The following is a 20,659-nucleotide window of genomic DNA, read 5'->3' as shown; positions in this document are numbered from 1 at the left end:
TTTCAATAGTAGAAATGAGGTGGCATCAATCCTTTGTTATTAATTGAGTAGTAGGAATAAATAAGTGTCCATCCCTGACATGTGCCCTCACTGGAAAGGAAGAAAGTCTGTGAGATAAGCAGATGGAGGAGTGAGTAGGGTAATTCTGAAGATGGTTATTGTCTACATGAGCCGGTACACTGTGCTGCAATAGTACTATTCAGCTTTGTCACTGGAGAACTCAAACAACTGTTCTCAACACTTCTTTTCACTGAATTATTCCCATTTAAAATGTTTGTGAATTTACCACCTTAAAAATGTGTACCTGGCCAGCAGTCAGCACGTAATCCATAGTGGTACTGCTCTGCCCTGCCACACGTCTCCAAAACATGAACAAAAAAGGGAGCCAGGAGGAAATAGATTGCCCAAATTTTCACTGGACAGCAATTTAGTTTAAAGGGATTCTGATTTATTAGCATCCTGTAGCCTTTTGCATAAGTAAAACTAGCTTTATGAGATGGATGGCAGTGTAGCAGACTAAAGCCAGAGCGAAGAACAACGCGTGCTGCAGGGTATGCCTTAATATGTAAATACCAACCAAGACAGCTCTGCTGCCATTGCATCATTGAGTTTGCAAGAGTGCCTTCCACTTCTCCCTAGTCGACAGCTTTTACTCTGCAGGTAGCTCAGCTTAGGGTTAAGAGAGTCACCAATACTTGTGCAGTCATGCAAGCTCTTGACTAGACAAATACCTTTGTCAGCCAATTGTAGGGAGGCCCTCACAGAGTCTTGTCCTGTTTTCTCAGCTAGACAGACAGTGGCCATTAAGCAAAAACACGACAGGTTCAATTCTCTACAAGGTCATGTGGAATGATGATAGTTCAGAGCCACACACACTGTATGGCTCCTCTTACAAAGGTCACTGAAAACGCCTTTAAAAATGAGGGTGACTCTCACTACTTTCTGCATGTATCTTTGAAACAACAAGAGTCTGCAATAGTTCCCCAGAGAGTAGTCTAGTATTGCTAATGGAAATTCTATAAGCTCTAAATTGGCTATTCTCATCTAATTTTTTTTTATTCACTTGTATTAACAGCCCCAGGCCACTTTACTGGTTCTGAAAATAAGAGATTTTACTACTCATGAATGAATTGACTAACTCCTGCCATCTAGAGGGTGGTTTCTGGAACATAATCGAGGCAGGTACAGTTTCACGGGATAAAATAAAATAACTGCTTAAAACAGCAAAAGGCGGTAAAAATGTTTCATTGCCATCCAGCACAGTTCAGTGTGACTGCATATGAAGGTTCTACCTGTCCCAGAATATTGCCATTCTAAGTGAAACTAAGATAAAAATCTTAGTGTCTGCCTCTCTCCCTGGGTTTTTTCTAGATTTTCCCCTCTTTTTCTCTCATGTGTTCATTTATGTAAAACTGCCCAATGAGAGGACAATCGTCACGTCTGTGGGTGTATACGAGTTCTTTCTTGAACAGCTCCGTTCATTCATGAAAGTAGATTAGCTGACTAGGATAATTATTCTAAAATAGATTAAAACATTCTGTTTGCATTTATTTAGCAATGCTATATCATATATCATCATTGTGTTCTTACAGTCATGGCTGACTGAAACAGACTAGAATGGTCACAACCAGAATAAAAGAATATTAATGACTAATGGCGTTCATTAAGAAAAGTGAGAATAACACAAAAAAGCTCTAAGGTCTCAAAAAAGATCATATTTTCTACTTAAGTTGTTAGTGAAATAACATGTAGCCATGGCTACTGACAATAGTTAAAAATGACTTCTCCACATGCTTTCTTATGATGGGGAAATGTCCAGTACTTGACTCATGAACTCATCATGAGTTTTTGTCTTAAACAATAATGCTATTTTCTGTATGTCTTACTAACCAGCATGAAGATTACATCTCAAAGGAAAAAGCATGACAAGCAAACAATTTATTGTGGGAGATACAACCCTGGCCTCCCATAAGTTAAAAGAGCTTTTCTAGAAAAGCAATGGTGGCCAGTGAACACCTGCCTCTCCCATTAAGCCAAAATCACATTCCTTAACTCGCAGCCTACTTTCAGTAAGAAATGGATGACCAAGTACAACGAGAAGCAATTACGGCCTCCTCACCTGAGTAAATGGATGATCAAAGCACACGAGAAATAAAACAGTGCCCTTAGACTTATTTATATGAAATATGAATCAAACCCTTCCTAGGCAAAAGACTATGAAATACACTGGAATGTAACTGCTTTGTGATCCTTGCACTCATCTTCATTTAATTTAAATATCTATACGATACATCATCTAATGATTTTCACAAAGAGTTTTCTAGGCAATATGCACAAGAGCAATAAATATGCTTGTAGGAAGAACTTTTGATATGAAAATGAATCAAAGACTTGCTTATGTTTGTAGTGATGTCGTATGCTATTTACGAGGAGGAGTTAAGCAATAGCTCATCAAACATACAAAAAAAGGGACCAGCATGTCCATACAGCTGTTTCACCGCATAGTTGATAGTCCTTCACACCTTATGTAGTATCTTTCATGTGCGCCAACCAAACCACACTCCAGAGCTCACAGCTCTTGCAGAACTCAAGCAAACACCACTAGGTTACAGACCTCTAGGTGGCCGAGTTGGGAAACGAGCAGAAATTGCTGAGAAAGAGACTGAACTCTGACTGAAACTGAAAGGCAACTCGATCTGTGCCAAAGTATGGCTTGCATACACTCAGGTGAGACAGAGCTGTGTACAAGGGTGGGTTTTTTACAGTACAGATATTATTTCCCTTTTCAAGCTACATTCTATCCCTACCATTAAGACTAAACACTATTTTGAAAACAAATGGAGCCACTAATGAAAGATTTCAGAGAGAACTTTTCAGGTGCCGAACCTACTCAAATAAAATCATAACTATTTGTTGCAATTACTGTGCTCTAACGTTTGGTCTCTGTTAGGTGAAAGCTGTGTGGCAATCGCCGTGAAAGCAAACAAAATTTGAGGATGGAACGGTACTAAACAGTAACATCCATGCAAACAGCTTATGAAAACTTTTTCAATTATTTCCCAAATACAGTGAAACCGACAGCTAATTTTAAGTGAGGAGAAAGATTATGTTAACTAGGACCCTCTAAATAACACCAAAACAGATTTAATTTTGCTAATTCTCTTCAGGACACAGACATTTATGGGGATATAACACTTCGGAGGGTTTTTTTTTAATCCAAGAAGATGCAAGTGCATGCAAATGCAGTTTGTGTTCTAACACCAAGTGCTTAGTAGTACACAAGACACAGGTGTTAACTACTCCTGCTTAAGAGTGCTACCTTTGGTATCCATGTATGTACCGTTTGATATGACGTCTCTTTCCAAAGCTCTGGTGACACCTTTCCCTGCAGTGTGGAAATCATGCCCTTTTTCGCTTCCCAACCATTTTATGTCCAACCCACGGAGAAAGAGCAGATTTGCTACTTTGGCACTCGCTTCTCTCCTAGCCTCCCATCAGACAGAGCCCCAGAGCCCTTCCCAGCTCCCTAAGTCCCCATAGAATCATAGAATTATCTAGGTTGGAAGGGAACCTTTCAGGTCATGGAGTCCTACCATCAACCTAACAATGACAAAAAGCATCACTAAACCCTGTCCCTCAGCACTACATCTACCCATCTTCTAAATACCTTCAGGGATGGCAATTCCACCACTTCCCTGGGCAGCCTGTTCCAATGCTCAACACCATTTTTGGTGAGTAAGCTAAGTCCCCATAGAATCATAGAATTATCTAGGTTGGAAGGGAACCTTTCAGGTCATGGAGTCCTACCATCAACCTAACAATGACAAAAAGCATCACTAAACCCTGTCCCTCAGCACTACATCTACCCATCTTCTAAATACCTTCAGGGATGGCAATTCCACCACTTCCCTGGGCAGCCTGTTCCAATGCTCAACACCATTTTTGGTGAGTAAGTTTTTCCTAATATCCAATCCAAACCCCCCCTGGTGCAACTTGAGGCCATTTTTTCTTGTCATTTATTACTTGGGAGGAGGGACTGACCACCACCTCTCTGTAGCCTCCTTTCAGGGAGTTGGAGAGAGTGAGAAGGTCTCCCCTCAGCCTCCTCTTCTCCAGACTGAACACCCCCAGCTCCCTCAGCCTCTCCTCACAAGACTTCTTCTCCAGACCCCTCACCAGCTTCGTTGCCCTTCTCCGGACCCGCTCCAGCACCTCAACGTCTTTTTTGTGGTAAGGGGCCCAAAATTGGACACAGTCATCCAGATGCCTCCTCACTAGTGCCAAGGACTGGGAGGTGACCACTTCCTTAGCCCTACTCCCCACACTATTCCTGACACAGGCTGGGACGCTGGTGGCCGCCTTGCTCATATTCAACCCCATCCCCATTTACTTCCAGTCTGCCCCTTCGGCCTCCCCTCACACCCCTCGGCTGCCTGCCGGGCCGTAGGGCGGTTCTCCCCGCCGGGACGGGGCGGGAAGGAGGGGAGAAGGCAGTTGCCCGCCGGTGAGGGGCGCCTGAGGGGAACCTGAGGCGGCCTGAGGGGACCGGCCTCGGAACCTTCCCGCCGCGGCGCGCGGGGCCGGCCGGGCAGCGCACCGCACCGCGCCGCTTCCGGCTTCCGCAGGCCGGCGGGAGGCAGGTGGGCTCGGGGGGCACTGAGGGGCAGCCCCGGCCCCGGCCTCCCCCCCCGACCTTCCCCGGGGCGGCTTCCCCGCCTGGGCAACCCACAGCGGCCGCTGGCTTCCCTAGAGAAAAGTGCCGAGGTTTAACGGAGCGCGGCAGGGGCCAGGTTCGAAACGCGTCGCGACACGGGTTGGGGGTGTGTGTGTGGGGAGAGTGGGGGAAGGCGGGGGGAAACTGAGGTAAAAATACTAGAAATCAGGTAAAAGACGGAAAAGGGGAAATCCGCCGTACGCGTGGGTTTTTTTTTGTGAAAAGCTGAGGTGCTGTGGGGCCTGTCAGAGAGTGGCCTTGCACCAGGCGGTGAGGGAGAGCGGCGGCCTCACGCTGGCAGCCCTTACCGGGGCCCTTACCGGGGAGGGGGGATGAGGCGGCGTTTCCAGGGAAGGGCCTTGGTCAGGTTTTCCCCTGCCTGAGGAAACCCCCCGGGCCCTCACCTGCACAGCGGCCCTGCTCCACCGCCTTGTTCCTAAAAAGATGGGAGCAAAGCCATGGAGAGCACGGTGCCTTGAAAACTGTCACGGAATTGTCAGAGTTGGAAGGGACCTTATAGAGATCATCCAGTCCAACCCCCCTGCCAAAGCAGGGTTGCCCAGAGCACATCACTCAGGACGGCATCCAGGCGGGTCCTGATGATCTCCAGAGAAGGGGACTCCACACCCTCCCTGGGCAGCCTCTTCCAGGGCTCTGCCACCCCCACCTTATAGCACTGAAAATTATTTCAGAGTTAGAAGGAAACACAGGCTGGAGTGACGTAAAGTATGAAATACAGCTAATCCAGATTTTTCCTCAGCATCGTAATCTCGTCTAACGCAGTAAAAGAGATTACGTTGAATTCTGAATGGAATCAGATGCGGCCCAGCAAATTTACCCTGATGCCTCTTTTGAATCATTTTGACGCATCTAGAAACTATTTGGTGGTCGAGTACAAGAAGTCTTGAAAACACAGAAAGCCTCTTGTTATTGGTATTTGCTTGGCATGACAAGAGTAACCCGACAGTCCCTCTGCCCCGCGAATGAATGGCTCGTTACAGCTGTTCATTAGACTTGTGACAGCAGGGTGCTTAGCATATCGCATAAGACAAGATAATATGACGCAAGGGAACGGCGCGCGCAGCACAGAACATCCAGAAATCTGCTGCTGCAATCTGCTTTCCTGTCTGCTGCAAACTTTGTGCGCGTCTTTGGGAACTCGTCAAGGACAACCTTCAGCCAGGGGGGGTGGGGGGGAATAGCATAAGCGTGGTACGACCTCAACAGAATTTAGATGCCAGACATTGTTTATGTATTTTACAGAGCACACCCATCAGGTAAAATACACAGGAGCTGTGGTGGGAACTCTCCTGCCCTTGCCTGTGTTTACCCTAGCAAATAATGCAGCAGGCGAGGAACAGTGAGCAAAATTTAAAGAACAAAACACACAGTGCTGGGGACCCAGTGCGCACGCGAGACATTTTGGAACTTTTCCTTTGAACTACTTCTCACCTCTGCACTGCCTCCCGGTATCTGAACCCCCTGCTTGCTTTGCCACAGTGTCAGCCGTTAAGCTGGAGAGTCATGCTCACTGCTGCTCTGATCCAGTCACTTTGGAACATTTTTGCTCCAAAGTGGAAAACTTAAAATGGAGAAAAACCCCTCATGTAGAGCTGCTCCCAGTTTGGGAGCTTGGACGCTCTGTGGGGCCGTGGGGTGATACCTTCTGGGGCTGAGGAGGGAACCAGGCATGGACCTACTGTGTCCTGGGCAATTTCTCTTACAACAGCATCACAGATGAAAAGGAGGGTGCTAGCATGGCCATAAGTCTCTGCATTCAGCAAAAAGACTCTGTTTGAGCAAAAGGTTCACACTGTCTTTCCGACAGGTAGATCTTAAGTGAGTAGCTCACTAGGCATTTCCTTGATAAGTGGGCCTGTTGTTCTAGGTCCTCCAGAGTCACTTTTCTCACCCATGCAGTCTGCAGGGAAGCTGGACTGCTGACTGATTCCACTGGGTCTTTCCTGTCTGAGCATTTGGGAACAGTGTTGTGGCGCCTAAATACATTTTTGGGTCATCCATCAGCCTCAGATTGCAGAAGCATTACCAGAAGTGGAGTAGAACGCGCTGCAGAGGCATTTTAAATACTATTTAGTGCCTTTAAAAGGTGCAGTACTCTGATTTGAAAGGAATTGCAGTTAAAAGTTTTTACTATCATAATTTCTGGCACCATAACATTATTAAGCTCTAGTCAGAAAATAAAAAGATGGTAAATCCCCTAAAAATGTAGAACTCAGGGCAAAGACAACAAACATCTTAAGCGGAAGTGCAGAAAGAATGGTAGAATATTCCACTATAGGATGTTGTTTGTTGGATGTTGTTTGAAAGCCTGGATTGACTTGACAGCTTTGTTAAAAGGATCTGGCATCGCAGTTTTGTTATTTACTTTAGTGCAACTCTCTAAAGACTACCATCTTAAAGATTTCTCATAATCTCTGTCTTCAGCAGTCATTGAGACAGTGTTTTTCATGAAAACAGTTTGTCATTTTGGTGCTTTCGATTATGAGGTCATGTGAAGTTGTCAAAGTATAATACTAACCACTAGATTCTGTTGTTAAATTGGCATTCAAGCAGTTTGAAAATTAGTATACAACCTCATATTGGACTCCCAGTGTCAGAAATGTCACGCTCTAGAATAATGACAGTTGCCAGCAGGCAGCTCAGCAATACAATTTTGACTACAAAATATGACACTTATACGATTTAAACATGGTGCAAAATGCTACGGGGTGAGCAAACTGATTTATGTGTGCTATCAAAAGCAAATTTTAGAATTTGGTCAGGGCAATATATTTCTTTGTTTGGGAAAGTTAGGATTGTTGGGTTCATTTTATAAGACCTTTTGAACAAAAATACTAATTTTTCTTTCAAACTTAAGCTGCTACAGTTCACTGCGTGTGAGCAGCAGTTCTCCTTACAGATGCCAGCACGCGTGTCCACATGTCTGCTTGGAGTTAGGGCTGGGGAGAGCAGGTACCTCCCATTTCTTCCTGCCAGTGGCCCCAGTAACCACACATAGACCTACTGGAATCAGCAGAACCTTGCTGGGCAGAGCTGCCCCATCACATGGGCTGGTTTGTGCCAAGCCCCAAATCTGTCCTGATTTTCTTCAAATTCCGTAAGCGGAGATTGAGATTTTAAGATGACACTCGAGTCTTAGTTATCAGTTGTTTGAAAGTCTGTTTCTGCAGTTTAAGAAATCAGAGGGAGAGCAAGGAGCACCATGAGGTGTGCTTGTAGCTAAAAGAACTGTGGGCAAGTCGTGCAATGCAATGTATGTTGGGGAAACTTGCTAGAGAGGCCAGGTTTTCGGAACAGAAGCGCTGTGGTGAGGTACCAAAATAAAAGCTAAATGCTTCCGAGAATTTGGCCATCTTGTCATCTGCAAGGAAGCGTGGATTGGTAGCTACAGCATGAAGAAGCGTGTCCATCTGGTCCATAGACTAGGGAGTGTTTGTTTAGAACTATGTTAAATAAGGCAAATTTTTTTTTGTCAGTGGAGAGGTCCTTGCCTCTTCCTTGGCTGCTTTCTTATTCCCATGCTTGCCAAGCAAATACCCCTGCTGCCCCTTTCATTATCTTCCCCTGTCAGACTGAGCTAATCTGAGCTTTAGGGGCTTTTTGCTTTTGTTTTTAACCTATGTCTGATTTAGAACATGATGCCAAGAACAGTTACATCTGCAGAAATGGGGGGATGATAAAGATGGAGCATCCGGAAGGGTGTCTGTCTTGAGTGCCTGTGTTAATAAGAGAAATTTTAACATCAGGCCACACCTTTAATAATCTCTGCGTTGCCCATTTCATGAAGTTAGGATAATACTTGCCTAATCTATTATAAACACAGAGTAAAGTAAGCATATGTGAGTACTGCAGAGATGGCAAGAGAACAGTGGTCTGATTGAGTGCCTGACGGTCTCACCACTGTATTGCACTGGTTCCCTCCTGGAATGCTAAAATAGACACACACATTGAACCAGATGGAATTAAATTAGTGTAAACCCTTCTTGGGAAACAGTGGTGCCTTCAAAGCAACGTGTCCTCATCTCTTCATTATTGCTCATGTGCTAGAATGATAAATAAGCAGTACAAACATCCCCTTTGTCCTAGCTCTGAAATCTATATAATGACATTTTGTTTTCTAAGCCTTCATGAAGTGTGAAATTTGCATTTTTGCAGTAGACCACGATTTGCTTACCTGAAGAGTGCTTTTTGAGTGATTGAAGTAGTTAATGAGCATGAGAAGAGAGAAAAGCGAGAGAAAATGAGACAAATACTGGCCTTATTAAATAGACAAGGCAAACCAAAATCAGAGAGGCCCATCACAAACCAACCTAATAAACATAGTGGGGTTTGTTTTGGGTTTTTTGTTGTTGTTGGTGGTGGTTTTTAAGGCAAAACACTTCAAAGATAGTTAAGCATAACATTTAAAACAGCAAAGTCCTTTCCAGATCACAAGATTCTTCCTGGTGCAATCACATGACTCTTCCTATGGGACTGGCTCCTTATTCTATGTATGAAAAGAAACTTTCAGAAAAGGAAACGAATGGAGATGAAGTGTGATTAACATGGGAACTCCAAGATGCAGTTTTAGTGCTGGATGTGTCACATATATCCATGGATTGACATTCAGAGGCGTGCATGCATTCATTATATGTCCCTTTTTCCCCTCCTCACAGATAGTGAAAAATGCCTAAAAAGAAGACTGGTGCTCGTAAGAAAGCTGAGAACCGTCGTGAACGTGAAAAGCAGATAAGGGCTTCAAGAGCTAACATAGATTTAGCCAAACATCCTTGTAATGCTTCAATGGTAAAATAACCTAAAGTTTTTTATATCATACTACTTGATTTTAAAGTATGTAAAACCAGTGATAATACATTGACTGTATTTAATGCCATTAGAATGTCATTCTTCCTACCATCCTTCCTTTATATTTAAGGTTACGTTTGCATCAGAGGTATAATACTTGAATAAAAAGTTTGGTTCCTAATCAGAACTTAATTCAGAGTCCCTGCGGGGTCTGCAAATTTTATGTATTTTCCTTAGAATAAAAATAATTAGCAGTATTTTATTTCTTTTCTTTAGGAATGTGATAAGTGCCAAAGGTGAGTATTTTTCCCCTTCTAAACTCAGTAGCTTAATATTAATTGGTTTCAAGTATTTTACAGGTCTTTTTTTAATGCTTGCTTGCCTTTTTTTTTTTTTTCCCCCTCCATATGCCTAGACGACAGAAGAATAGAGCTTTTTGTTACTTCTGTAACTCTGTTCAAAAATTACCCATTTGTGCACAATGCGGTAAGTAGAAATAATGAAGGAGAACACGCTATCCTCGGTCCCATTTGTGTTGTTAAACTCTCAGCAATTAGAGTACCTTTGTCTTAAAGTACCTTTGTGATTTTTGGAGTAGGTTCTTTTTAAACTGCTGTGAATATCCTCGTTTAAAGGAGATCTTGCTTGATCATGCCCTGGTGCGAATGCCACTGTCCCCCAGAGGTTTGCACGTCTGGGTCAGGGGCCTGTCTTCAGTATTTGCTCTTTGGAGTAATGTGTCTTGCTGCCTTTTAAGATTGAGAATGTCTTTTGGGTGTGTTTCCTAACAACAGCTAAGTTTAAAAGGCTCTGACTGCCAGCAAGGTGTCAATAAATACTGCTTTTTTGGGATGACATATAATTTCTGATCAGTTTAATATCAATCATAGCAACAGTACATTATTCACCTTGCATGGTTTTGTAATGTAACATGCTACTCATGTTGTTTATATGTGCTAGAGGGCTGATGCTTTGAAGTCAGAAGACTCCTAGTGACAGAACTTGGCTCTGAATCAAGCTAAAATGGCCTTTTTTGGTTTTTTTTAATAGCTGCTTACTTGCAGGGGCGTAATAATCATTTCCTATTTTGAGGTGAATTTTGTTGTTTTACTGTTTCAACACATCCCTGCAGATTTTCGATTTGTTGTTAAGCAATTGGGCTGTTTTGCAGTTTAACTCTCAGAGCTGCTGACGTCTGCAGCTTCCAGTGCCTTTTTTGGGATCTGCAGATATTGAACATTTCTGGAAGGCGGGTTGTTACGGTGTGATGGCAGCGTGTCATCCTTCATAAACCTTCCTTCTGTCATCAGGCAGTCGAGTACTAAAAACATGCTGTCTGTCTTACACTGTAATACACACGTGAAGGTGGCTGCTGCGTGTTGTATTTATCTTAATCTGCAGTATGTTTCTGGAGGAAGAGCATTCCTAATAACCAGAAAATTGAGTCCCAGGGTTTTCCAAGCCAAAGATCATTAGAGCAGTTTGTGCTTAATCAAGCACTGGGGATAGCCCTGTAAACCAACAGCATCTATCTTAGAGAAGTCCCTGAACAAGGTAGCTGTACTTCAGTGCTCCAGAACCCATAATACTCCCACCACCTCATGTTGCCCAGCTCAGCCCACCACCAGTCTTTCCTCACCCTCCAAGTACTGTTTGGTGTAGAAAACTCTGCTGATGCTGCATACTGGGATTTAATTACATTTTCAGAGTACAATTTGGTTTTGTCAGCTCCTGAATGGGTTTGCAGGGAGCACCCTTTTGTTGTTTCTCTAAGCAAGCAGTAACAGAGACCCCAAAGGGGTCTGGGGCAGGGCAGCTTAAATCACTGATAAAGCTCCACTGTAGTTGGGTTTTTTTGTTGTATTTTTTTTCTCTTGTATAACTGCATACGGAGTGTGGATCTTTCTAGTAAAGGTATTTATGTCAGAGGCAAGTAGTAGGGGAAAGCTGTCACCCTAACTGCTTGCTTGTGTCAGAATGACTTTTAAGGGCAGACTGTGGCTTTTTCTCCCACCTGTCACCTGCATTTAAAGGGAATTATTTAGTCTAGGAAGTAATCTCTTACATAGTTTTAAAAAAGAAAAAACAACAACCCACCCACCACCAACCAAAAAAACAAGTATCCAAGTACCTATAAGTAATTAAATAATCAGCTGTACATGTGTGGGTTTTTTTTTTCCCCCAGAGGGCCTTAGCCTTTTAGACAGTAAATTCTGCTTTTGTGGTGGCACAGAACTAGCAGCAGTTTTAAATACAATTTTTAAAGAAGTCATTGCTTAACTTTCACCTTAATTTTTGTTCTTTGGTTTTTTTTGTCATTTAAAGTTCTTGCCAATGCCTCAAAACATATAGCAAGACCACACATTGTCGCATTATCTCAGCACTGGAGCAAGAGATTTTGGCTCAAAACAGACAATAATTAATTTGATCTAAGGGAGAGGTGAGGGTGGGTTGCTGGTTGCAGACAGTTGTCTGCATTATTTTTACCTAGATTTACAATTAAGTACAGGCATTCGGTTAAAGTACTGCTTCTTACATGGACATTCATTCTAAATTCTTTTGATTTTTATGTAATTTTCTTCTGGTTGTTTGCCTTATTATTTTTTTTAAACAGGAAAAACCAAGTGTATGATGAAATCTTCGGACTGTGTTATAAAACACGCTGGTGTGTACAGTACTGGCCTAGCAATGGTGGTACGTATACAAAATTACAGCTTTTTTTGCACTATGAGGTTGTTCTATGCAAATATTTCTGAAAAAAAATTAAACCAGAATTGAATGAGAGAATGTACCATGCCAAGACTCTTCATCCCCCCCTCCATTTTACCATCACAAACTGATTTTTCCCTTATACTAGAAACCTAAATTTTGCATTTTTAGATTCAACCCCCGCAAACTCTGGCATGCATCCTGGATTTTATTTTAAAAAGATATATATATAATCTGGGCTCTTAGGAGAGGTAATCATAGCTTCTGGCCTTTGAACTTTTGTTCTTAGAAGGACAAGTTAATTGCTTTGTCCTGAAAAGCAAGAGAGAACATGTTATAACCTCCAGATTAAGTGCTGTGGGGACTAAATCTGTCCAGTTTCTGCCCCCAGTTGGCCGTCAGCTTTTCTCAGCAACACAGCCTGCCTTTTCAGTCTGAAGTTCCTAAGCTCATTCCATGTGTTCACTGATGCAGTGTTTTCATCAACAATTAATTTGGATTCACCATTGTTTTCTTAGTTTTGTGTGCATGTAATGCACAGGGTAGCTCGTTACGTATGGGCTGAGGAAGTTTCTTAAGTGCTACAATTAAGGGACAGTTGATGTCTAGATCTTGTAGTTTAATCAAAATGAAAATTAAAGAGTCTAACTTATTTCTAATGAGTTATTTGATCTTTGCTCTCTGCAAAGCTTGGTTTAAAAGCCAAATGAGTGATTTCAGCTGTAAAAATTTAGTGGCATTTTTCACATCTTTTTTGAAACTGCATTTTTCCCAGAACATTGTTATCATGGATCTCAGGTTGCAGCTGGAGGACACAATTGTCATGCATAACATTTAAGATAGGGAGTGTAAAAAACAGAGAAGGAGGAAAATGAGGTTTTTTTTCATAATATTTAATCCTGCAAAAATTAATATAAACCAAACAAGATTAACAGTGGAGCAGCTTGATAGGAGTACGCATGAGTACTCTTGCTCAACTCTTGCTCAACTGGAATGAACCTACTGAGAGAGTGGATACTTGTATACACTCAGGGTTACAGAATAAGAGTCTCTCTCTAGGTGTTGCAGAATTCCCAAAGTGATAGCTTTCTGTGATTGCAGGGTGCAATCTGTGACTTCTGTGAAGCTTGGGTGTGTCACGGGAGGAAGTGTCTCAGCACACACGCCTGTGTCTGCCCTCTGGCAGATGCAGAGTGTATTGAGTGTGAAAGAAGCGTCTGGGACCACGGTAAGTTGCTCACACTTAAAATAAAATTAAAAAAAAATCAAAACGATACTTTTCTCCTCACATTGGTTATGTTATTATACCTATATTCTTAACATAACATTCTTAATCTTCACTGATTAGACCTTGCAGTAAGTTTGTTCAAAGCAAGGCATTCTCCCCATTTTTAAAATAGACCTTACGCAGCGGGGAACGTAAACAACCTGCTCAAGAACACACAGTGCTTGACCCAGGGATGGTTATGTAAAGTATTACCTGCCCTATCAGCTGAGTGCTTAACATAATTAAGCACTGCATCAGGTTGTCAACCCAATTTTCTGCCATTCCTACTCCGTTCATTTGCGCTAGTACAGGTATTTGGATTCCCAGTTGCTTAGCAAACTGTAATGATCTTGGTTTGTGGAATCCTTTTAAGTGTTTCAAGTGTGCATCAGGGGTGAGGGGGTGGGAGGGAAGGAAACTGGATGAGAGAGAATGTGATCTGATTTAAGAAAAATATTTGATGCCATATTCAAATGAAAATGAAGGAAAGGACTAGAAGTAATACTTGCTGTATATTTATGCTGTCATGTATTGTAGGATACATGGTATTTTCCACTGCCTACGTGGATGACAGTGTCTAATTTAGGACTCTGTTGAAGCATTTATGATAGAAGGGAGAACTGGTCTTCAGTCAAAACTACTGCCTAAATTGTTTGCAGAGCAGAACTTGATGCCTGTGCCTGTTAATGATTATTTTACCTTGATAAATCTTTCAGGAGGCAGAATATTTGCCTGCTCTTTTTGCCACAACTTCCTCTGTGAAGATGATCAGTTTGAACATCAAGCCAGCTGCCAAGTTTTGGAAGCAGAGACATTTAAATGTAAGTTAGTTATTCACAGTCCTGTTCACCACAGCTGAGCAGACTCTCCAATTGCTTCCTCTGTGCTCCAGAATATTCTACAAGACCTTTTCCAAATAGCTTTTGCCACCACTGGAGGAAAGGGCCTCTGTTCCTTATGTGCCTGCTCTTGATATCCAGTTATCTAGACTAGAACTTCTCCCTCTGACCTTCCTCCATGCAATATTGTGTCATTTCCCTCTCTGGCTGTTCATAGGCTTCCCATGGGAAGTTCCCTTTGCAGGAGCCAACAGTCTCTGAAGTTGCAGGGCTGCCAGTAAAACTCCTGGAACTGCTGATGCTGCTTTCTCACCTCACAAAGCTCTGCAGGCAAGAAGGAGCTCTCTTCTACTCCTCTGACCGTGTGATGAGCTATTTCTAGATACCTGTTCCTCACAGAAAATAGCTGCCCTAAATAATACCACCTGTGTTAGTCTGGCTAAACTCTCCCAGACTGCTGTGGAGGGCCTGTGTGTTGGTGAAGGGTTGGCATCTGTTGTTTTTGCAAAAGGAACAAGTCTTGGGGAAGGGCAGTGACTCAGGAGGCAGTGAGTCATTCCATGGGACACGGTGAGCCCAGGAGGAGGTAACAAAAATAGTGCTCTTTCAGAGCAGTTCAGCATTAGTTCCTTCACTGACCAGTGGGCTGGGGACAGGTGTCAGTAACGTATCAAATGTTGATACGTGTCCACTTTTACTGAGTAAAAAACAGGTAGCTGAAGACTTTGTGTCCTTTTGAACTAAAATTAGTTGTGTGGCCAAAACTGAAATTGCTGTTTGTGAGAGGACGTGATGGCTATGCCTGACTTTGCTACTCCACTACTCACCTCTGGCAGAAACAAAGAAAATTCAAGGGTATTTAAAAAAATAAACCCCAAAACACAAACAAAATTATTATTATTAGTTTGAAATAACTAATCATAGAATCATAGAATGGTTAAGGTTGAAAGGGACCTCAAGGATCATTGAGTTCCAACCCCCCTGCCCTGGGCAGGGACACCTCCCACCAGAGCAGGTTGCTCAAAGCCCCATCCAGCCTGGCCTTGAACCCCTCCAGGGATGGGGCAGCCACAGCTTCTCTGGGCAACCCGTTCCAGTGTCTCACCACCCTCACAGGAAAGAATTTCTTCCTGAATCTTTTGTAGTATTTCTTTTCTACCCACCACTGTTTGGTTTATCCCATGAGACAAGCTTTCCAAAACTTGTATGCATGTATTTTGACTATTACAACATTTTCAATCCTTATTATAGAAACTCAAAGGGCTCTTTATCGCGTATAAGACTGTTTTCTTCACAACTGACTAATCTCATGTCCTAATTGATTTATATCAATTCAGAGTATTTGTTGATCTCAGTGTTACATTCTGTCTCTTCAGAAATCTCCTGTCTCCTTTTCATCTGCCATTGTTTTTTTTCCCAGCCAGCTATTTTCTAAGCCCTGATTAGCTTCCCTTGATGTATTCTGTCAGAATATCTTCCTGCATAGCAATATTGAAGCAGCAACAGCTGTTCCACAAGAATGTTTTTTTCAGTGATTGTTAGAAGCTTTGAATTCACAGATGTGATGTCACACCCTGTATGGATAAATGGCTTTTTTGAGGGATTTCATTGTGTTCAATGTTTCATGGCACAGTGCAGGCTTGGTAGAGAGGCAGGATTTTTGTCAGTGGCTGGTAAGAAGATTATGAAACTAGAACTTTTACAGAATACATGAACTTTGAATGCAGTCGTGCAATTGTAGCCTAAATCCCATACTAGCTGTGAAAAAGGTTCTGTTACTTTCCATCAATTTCTGACAGAAGTTTTTTTTTAAAGTGCAGATACTCCAGAAATGTTTGAATATATATGCATTAGCATTTCCAATTCCATCTTTAAACACATGACAGAGCACAAATCCCATGGCTGTCCTGCTCACATGGAAAACTCACAATATTTATTACTTAAATTTAAAAACTTTGGCGTCACAGGGGTAAGGCAGGATGGAAGGGAACAAGTACTTGCATGAAGTCTGGTAAAATATGTATTACAGCTTCTGGAGAAGCAACTATTCAGCCAGCTTCGAGTTGCTGCCCGTTCCTGTGTGGTGGCCTTTACTGTACTCCCTCTAGTGGAGTAAAGAAACCAGTTTGAAGCTTCAAGACAAGACTTTGAGCACCAATTCTGCTCTTAACAGCTCATACGCCAGCTACAATCCTTTAACACAGTTAGGTAGATTTTCATATGAAGCTGTGTGCAATACAGAACAAAAGAACTGTTCTAGGTTTGGAAGTTTGCAAGCTTTAAGTTCTCACATCCCATTTAAATGGGATAGAGCTAGGAAGGGCTGCCGTGGCTTCGTTTAAAGTGACTGTAGCACTCCCTCTTTTGAAATGGTGAGAAAAGGAAAAGCAAGGTGATGACTTAATACCCAATTCGTTCTGAAACTTCTGTTTTTGAAAGTTTGGAAACTCAAGAAATAGTTAAACCTTTTCCCCTCTTCATCTTCTACTTTTTGTGTCAAATTACATTACTGCAATGAGGCTTAGGAAAAAAAAAAATCTAGTAAAATGGTACTGTATGGTAAAATGAAAAAGTGACTGTAGCACTCCCTCTTTTGAAATTGTGAGAAAAGGACAAGCAAGATGATCACTTAATACCCAATTGATTCTTAAACTTCTGTTTTTAAAAGTTTGGAAACTCAAGAAATAGTTAAACCTTTTCCCCTCTTCATCTTCTACTTTTTGTGTCAAATTACATTACTGCAATGAGGCTTAGGAAAAAAAAAAATCTAGTAAAATGGTACTGTATGGTAAAATGAATGATGACTGTTGCCAAATTGCAGTTGTTTCAGGGAATTAGAAATAAATGCCTCAATTACATTATTACATACTTTTACAAGGTTTTAAAACATCACAGATCTGCAGTTTCCAAGTACTGAATTTTATGTATTGATTATTTTCTCCAACAGGTGTTTCCTGTAACAGGCTTGGGCAACATTCATGCCTGCGTTGTAAGGTAAAGAATAAAGACAGTTGCAAGTAGCTGTGATTTTAGACTTGTTCTCCTTAGCCTCCAAGACCGGTATCAAGCCTTGTCACATCTTCCTCTATTAGTTTCTGGAGCCTGGGGGCAGACTTTTGGGGCACAAAGAGCTTTTATCTGTGCTTGCCTGTTAGCCACAAACCAGTGTTGTGCATCCTTATGCCAGGTGAGGTGACCTTCGCTTTGTCTGGCCCTCTGTATTTTAATTGGGGCCATACCATGTTTGGGCCTTTAAGAAAAAACCACAAACAAAACAAATCCTTGGTCTTGAACAGAATCCAAGGCTGTGGAATGTGTTTTGATCCAGTGTAGAACTAAGAAAAATTTTAAAATTGCTCTTTTTTTTCTTTTTAAAACACTCAAGTGGTGATCTGACCAGAAAACACTGCAGCCTGCATCCAATAGAAATAATCTCCACAGCTAATCCAGTTTTACACACGCACAGGCAAATTTGTTGATGTCAGGCCTTTGCTTTTACACACTCAGAAGTAATTTTGTATAAAAAGTTCCACCTGCTTCATCGTCAGCATTGCCCAGATTTCTCTGGGTGCTGGTTCACTGCCTGGTCTTACCCTGCTTACCCTCCAGATGTTTCTCTGCAGTCTCCCATGGCATCCATTTCATGTTCCAAATTGTTCCTTTATCCAGATATCTCCACTGGCACCCTGGTGCTCAACGTGTGAAATCTCAATCTCTCATTCTTGCCTTCACCTCACTGCATAGCTATGTTCTGGCAAACACCTCTGACTGTATTTTGTTTAAGCTTGTTAACATAAACCAAAGCTTGCCAGGCTCCTTGTGGGCAGTGCTATAGGACACTCCTTCACCCTGTCACTTTCTCTACTTGATTCTCTGCACTTCTATCCAGCCTTTTCCCCGGGAAGCCACGAAACTGTGTTCAGCACAGGAGTGGCTGCTCTGTGCAAACAGAGCTCATTAAAATTTAATCCCAACCAGAAAATCCTGCTGTTGTTAGATACCTTTTTGCTTGCATCTTACTGAAGACTATGCTTTGCGATTAAAACATTTAGCCTTTTTATTCTCCTTTCACCCCATAGGCTTGTTTTTGTGATGATCATGTGCGTAGTAAGGTTTTCAAGCAGGAAAAAGGAAAAGAGCCTCCCTGCCCTAAGTGTGGCCATGAAACCCAGCAGACAAAGGATCTGAGCATGTCAAGTAAGCCTTCTTCTCTAGCTAACAAGCTGTGCGAGCACCACTGGTGACTACTTTTCTGCACAGCAACACTGAGTAAAGTCCAATTACTTTCAGTTGTTTTGCAAAGCTTTGCTGTGTTTGTTTTGGGGAAAAAACTTTGTGTTTCTTGGTCCTAGAATTGAGCAGTCTCTCATAGAATCACATGGGGTGGGAAGGGACCTCTGGAGATTATCTAGTCCAACCCCCTGCCAAAGCAGGTCCACCCAGAGCAGGTTGCACAGGAACTTGTCCAGGCAGGTTTGTAATGTCTCCAGAGAAGGAGACTCCACCACCTCCCTGGGCAGCCTCTGCCAGGGCTCTGCCACCCTCAAAGTGAAGAAGTTCCTCCTCATGTTTAGGTGGAACTTCTAATGTTCAAGTTTGTGGCCATTTCCTCTTGTCCTGTCACTGGGCACCACTGAAAAAAAGACCAGCCCGTCCTCCTGGCACCTTCCCTTTAAATATTTGAAAGCATTGATTAGATCCCCCTTTATTTGTATGCATTGATTAGATCATTCTTAATCATTAATTGATTCCAACACAACTAAAGCTTTTGTTTACTTAGAAATTTTAGTTAGGGAAAAATTGCAAAAAAATAATGGCTTAAGCCTTTATTTAATCTACAAGAAGCTGGTTAATGAATTTCAAAGTGTGATTTGATGATGTGCATCTGATCTACCTCAGCACTTTTCAGTACAGTACGTATTGTGTCTGCAAAGCCCATCCAATTACAGCTTTTCTCAGCTGGAGTTCCAAAGGTTTATCCCAAAACCCAAGTCATACCCTGGGGCAGTTATTGCTTATACAGAGTTGGCTGCAGAGGGACAGACTGTGTGTAGCAGAAAGGTTCTGTCTGATGAAGGATTAGATCTGAAAATGTCAGATTTAGAAAAAGGCTGACCAACATTGAATGCCCTTAGCTGAGTAGTGAGAAAAGGACAGAAAAGAAGTGTCAGATGCTCTGCCTAAATTGCTGTTGAGGGTTGAGAACATGATGTTTTTTCTCTGCCTGCAGCGCGCTCTTTGAAGTTTGGCCGACAGACTGGAGGTGAAGATGCAGATGGAGCTTCTGGTTACGATGCCTACTGGAAGAGCCTCTCCTCCAGCAAGGCTGGAGATGCAGGTGACCGTGAGGATGAATATGATGAATATGAAGCAGAAGACGACGATGAAGATGACAACGATGAGGGAGGGAAGGATTCCGATACTGAGACCACGGATGTATTCAGCAATTTGAATTTAGGAAGGACCTATGCTAGTGGGTATGCACATTATGAGGAACCAGAGGATTAATCTTAGTGTGCTGGCGGCTAAAAACACTTGGAAGGAGCCAAGCAGTGCTTCACCTGAGTTGTGTACATGCCAGTAGGATAGCTCTATCAGGTACTTACATATCAAAGTTAGAAAGAAAAGAGTGTGGGACTTCTGCAGTAACTCCAGGTGAGATTATTTTTGGTATAAACATATATTGCATTTGGGACTAGGGGAGAAAACAAGAATTATTTTTTTTTTCCCCCCTAAGCAACTAAAGTGTTTTCGTCCTTGAGTTACTAAGTATAATGGTTCAATGCCATTTCCCCCTATCAATGCAGGAATGTGGAAGGGCTGTACAACTTCTTTCCATTTGCTCATCAAAAATTAAGTTATTTTTTACAACAGTTTTGTTAACCATTTTCATAAAATTAATGTCGTGGTGGGTTGGTGACCGCATTTTTTTCTTCTGCACAATAAAAATCAACTGCATTCTCTAATGAATTGTCATAAATATTGATCTCCTTGAATAGTTGGAAAGCAGGTTGTATACAAAGTGTAAATTGATCCTAAAATAACTTCCTTGTGCACACAGGTAAAGCAGATCAGTGTAGCTCTCTATATAGTTTAACATTACTTTTCCAGCATTTTTAGTATCAGATATTAATCTCTGGGACTATATGCAGTCATTACAAGTGCACCCCAGATAATCAAAAACTTTATTGCAATAAAAATGTCGTTGTATCCTCTCTGCCACTAACATCTGAGACAATTTCTCATTAGATCAAAAGGAAACAGGTTTCTTCTTTGCCTAAGCCTTCAACTCTTTTCCCTGCACACATTACAAAGAAAAATAAT

The 20,659-nt window shown here is 42.1% G+C and overlaps 1 protein-coding gene across 2 annotated transcripts; it reads left to right on the top strand.

Moving 5' to 3' along the window:
* Positions 1–4,604: 4,604 nt before the first annotated feature.
* Positions 4,605–20,305, top strand: ZNF330 (zinc finger protein 330). 2 transcript variants are annotated; one of them, XM_014950040.1, is made up of 10 exons: positions 4,605–4,790; positions 9,391–9,520; positions 9,797–9,816; positions 9,936–10,006; positions 12,135–12,214; positions 13,331–13,457; positions 14,213–14,317; positions 17,283–17,329; positions 18,415–18,532; positions 19,566–20,305. In XM_014950040.1, the coding sequence occupies exons 2-10, from the start codon at positions 9,401–9,403 to the stop codon at positions 19,841–19,843; spliced, it is 966 nt and encodes a 321-aa protein (XP_014805526.1). In that variant the 5' UTR covers positions 4,605–4,790; positions 9,391–9,400; the 3' UTR covers positions 19,844–20,305. The 2 variants fall into 2 exon arrangements, with proteins under 2 accessions (XP_014805526.1, XP_014805527.1); XM_014950041.1 differs by lacking the exon at positions 9,936–10,006 and having other exon boundaries at positions 4,773–4,790.
* The last annotated feature ends 354 nt before the right edge of the window (positions 20,306–20,659 follow it).

This window comes from Calidris pugnax, unplaced genomic scaffold (genome assembly GCF_001431845.1).
Source record: "Calidris pugnax isolate Ruff unplaced genomic scaffold, ASM143184v1 scaffold42, whole genome shotgun sequence".
Taxonomy (NCBI): Eukaryota; Metazoa; Chordata; class Aves; order Charadriiformes; family Scolopacidae; genus Calidris; species Calidris pugnax.
The sequence above is the reverse complement of the archived record's forward strand: the minus strand, read 5'-3'. Positions and strand labels throughout refer to the sequence as shown.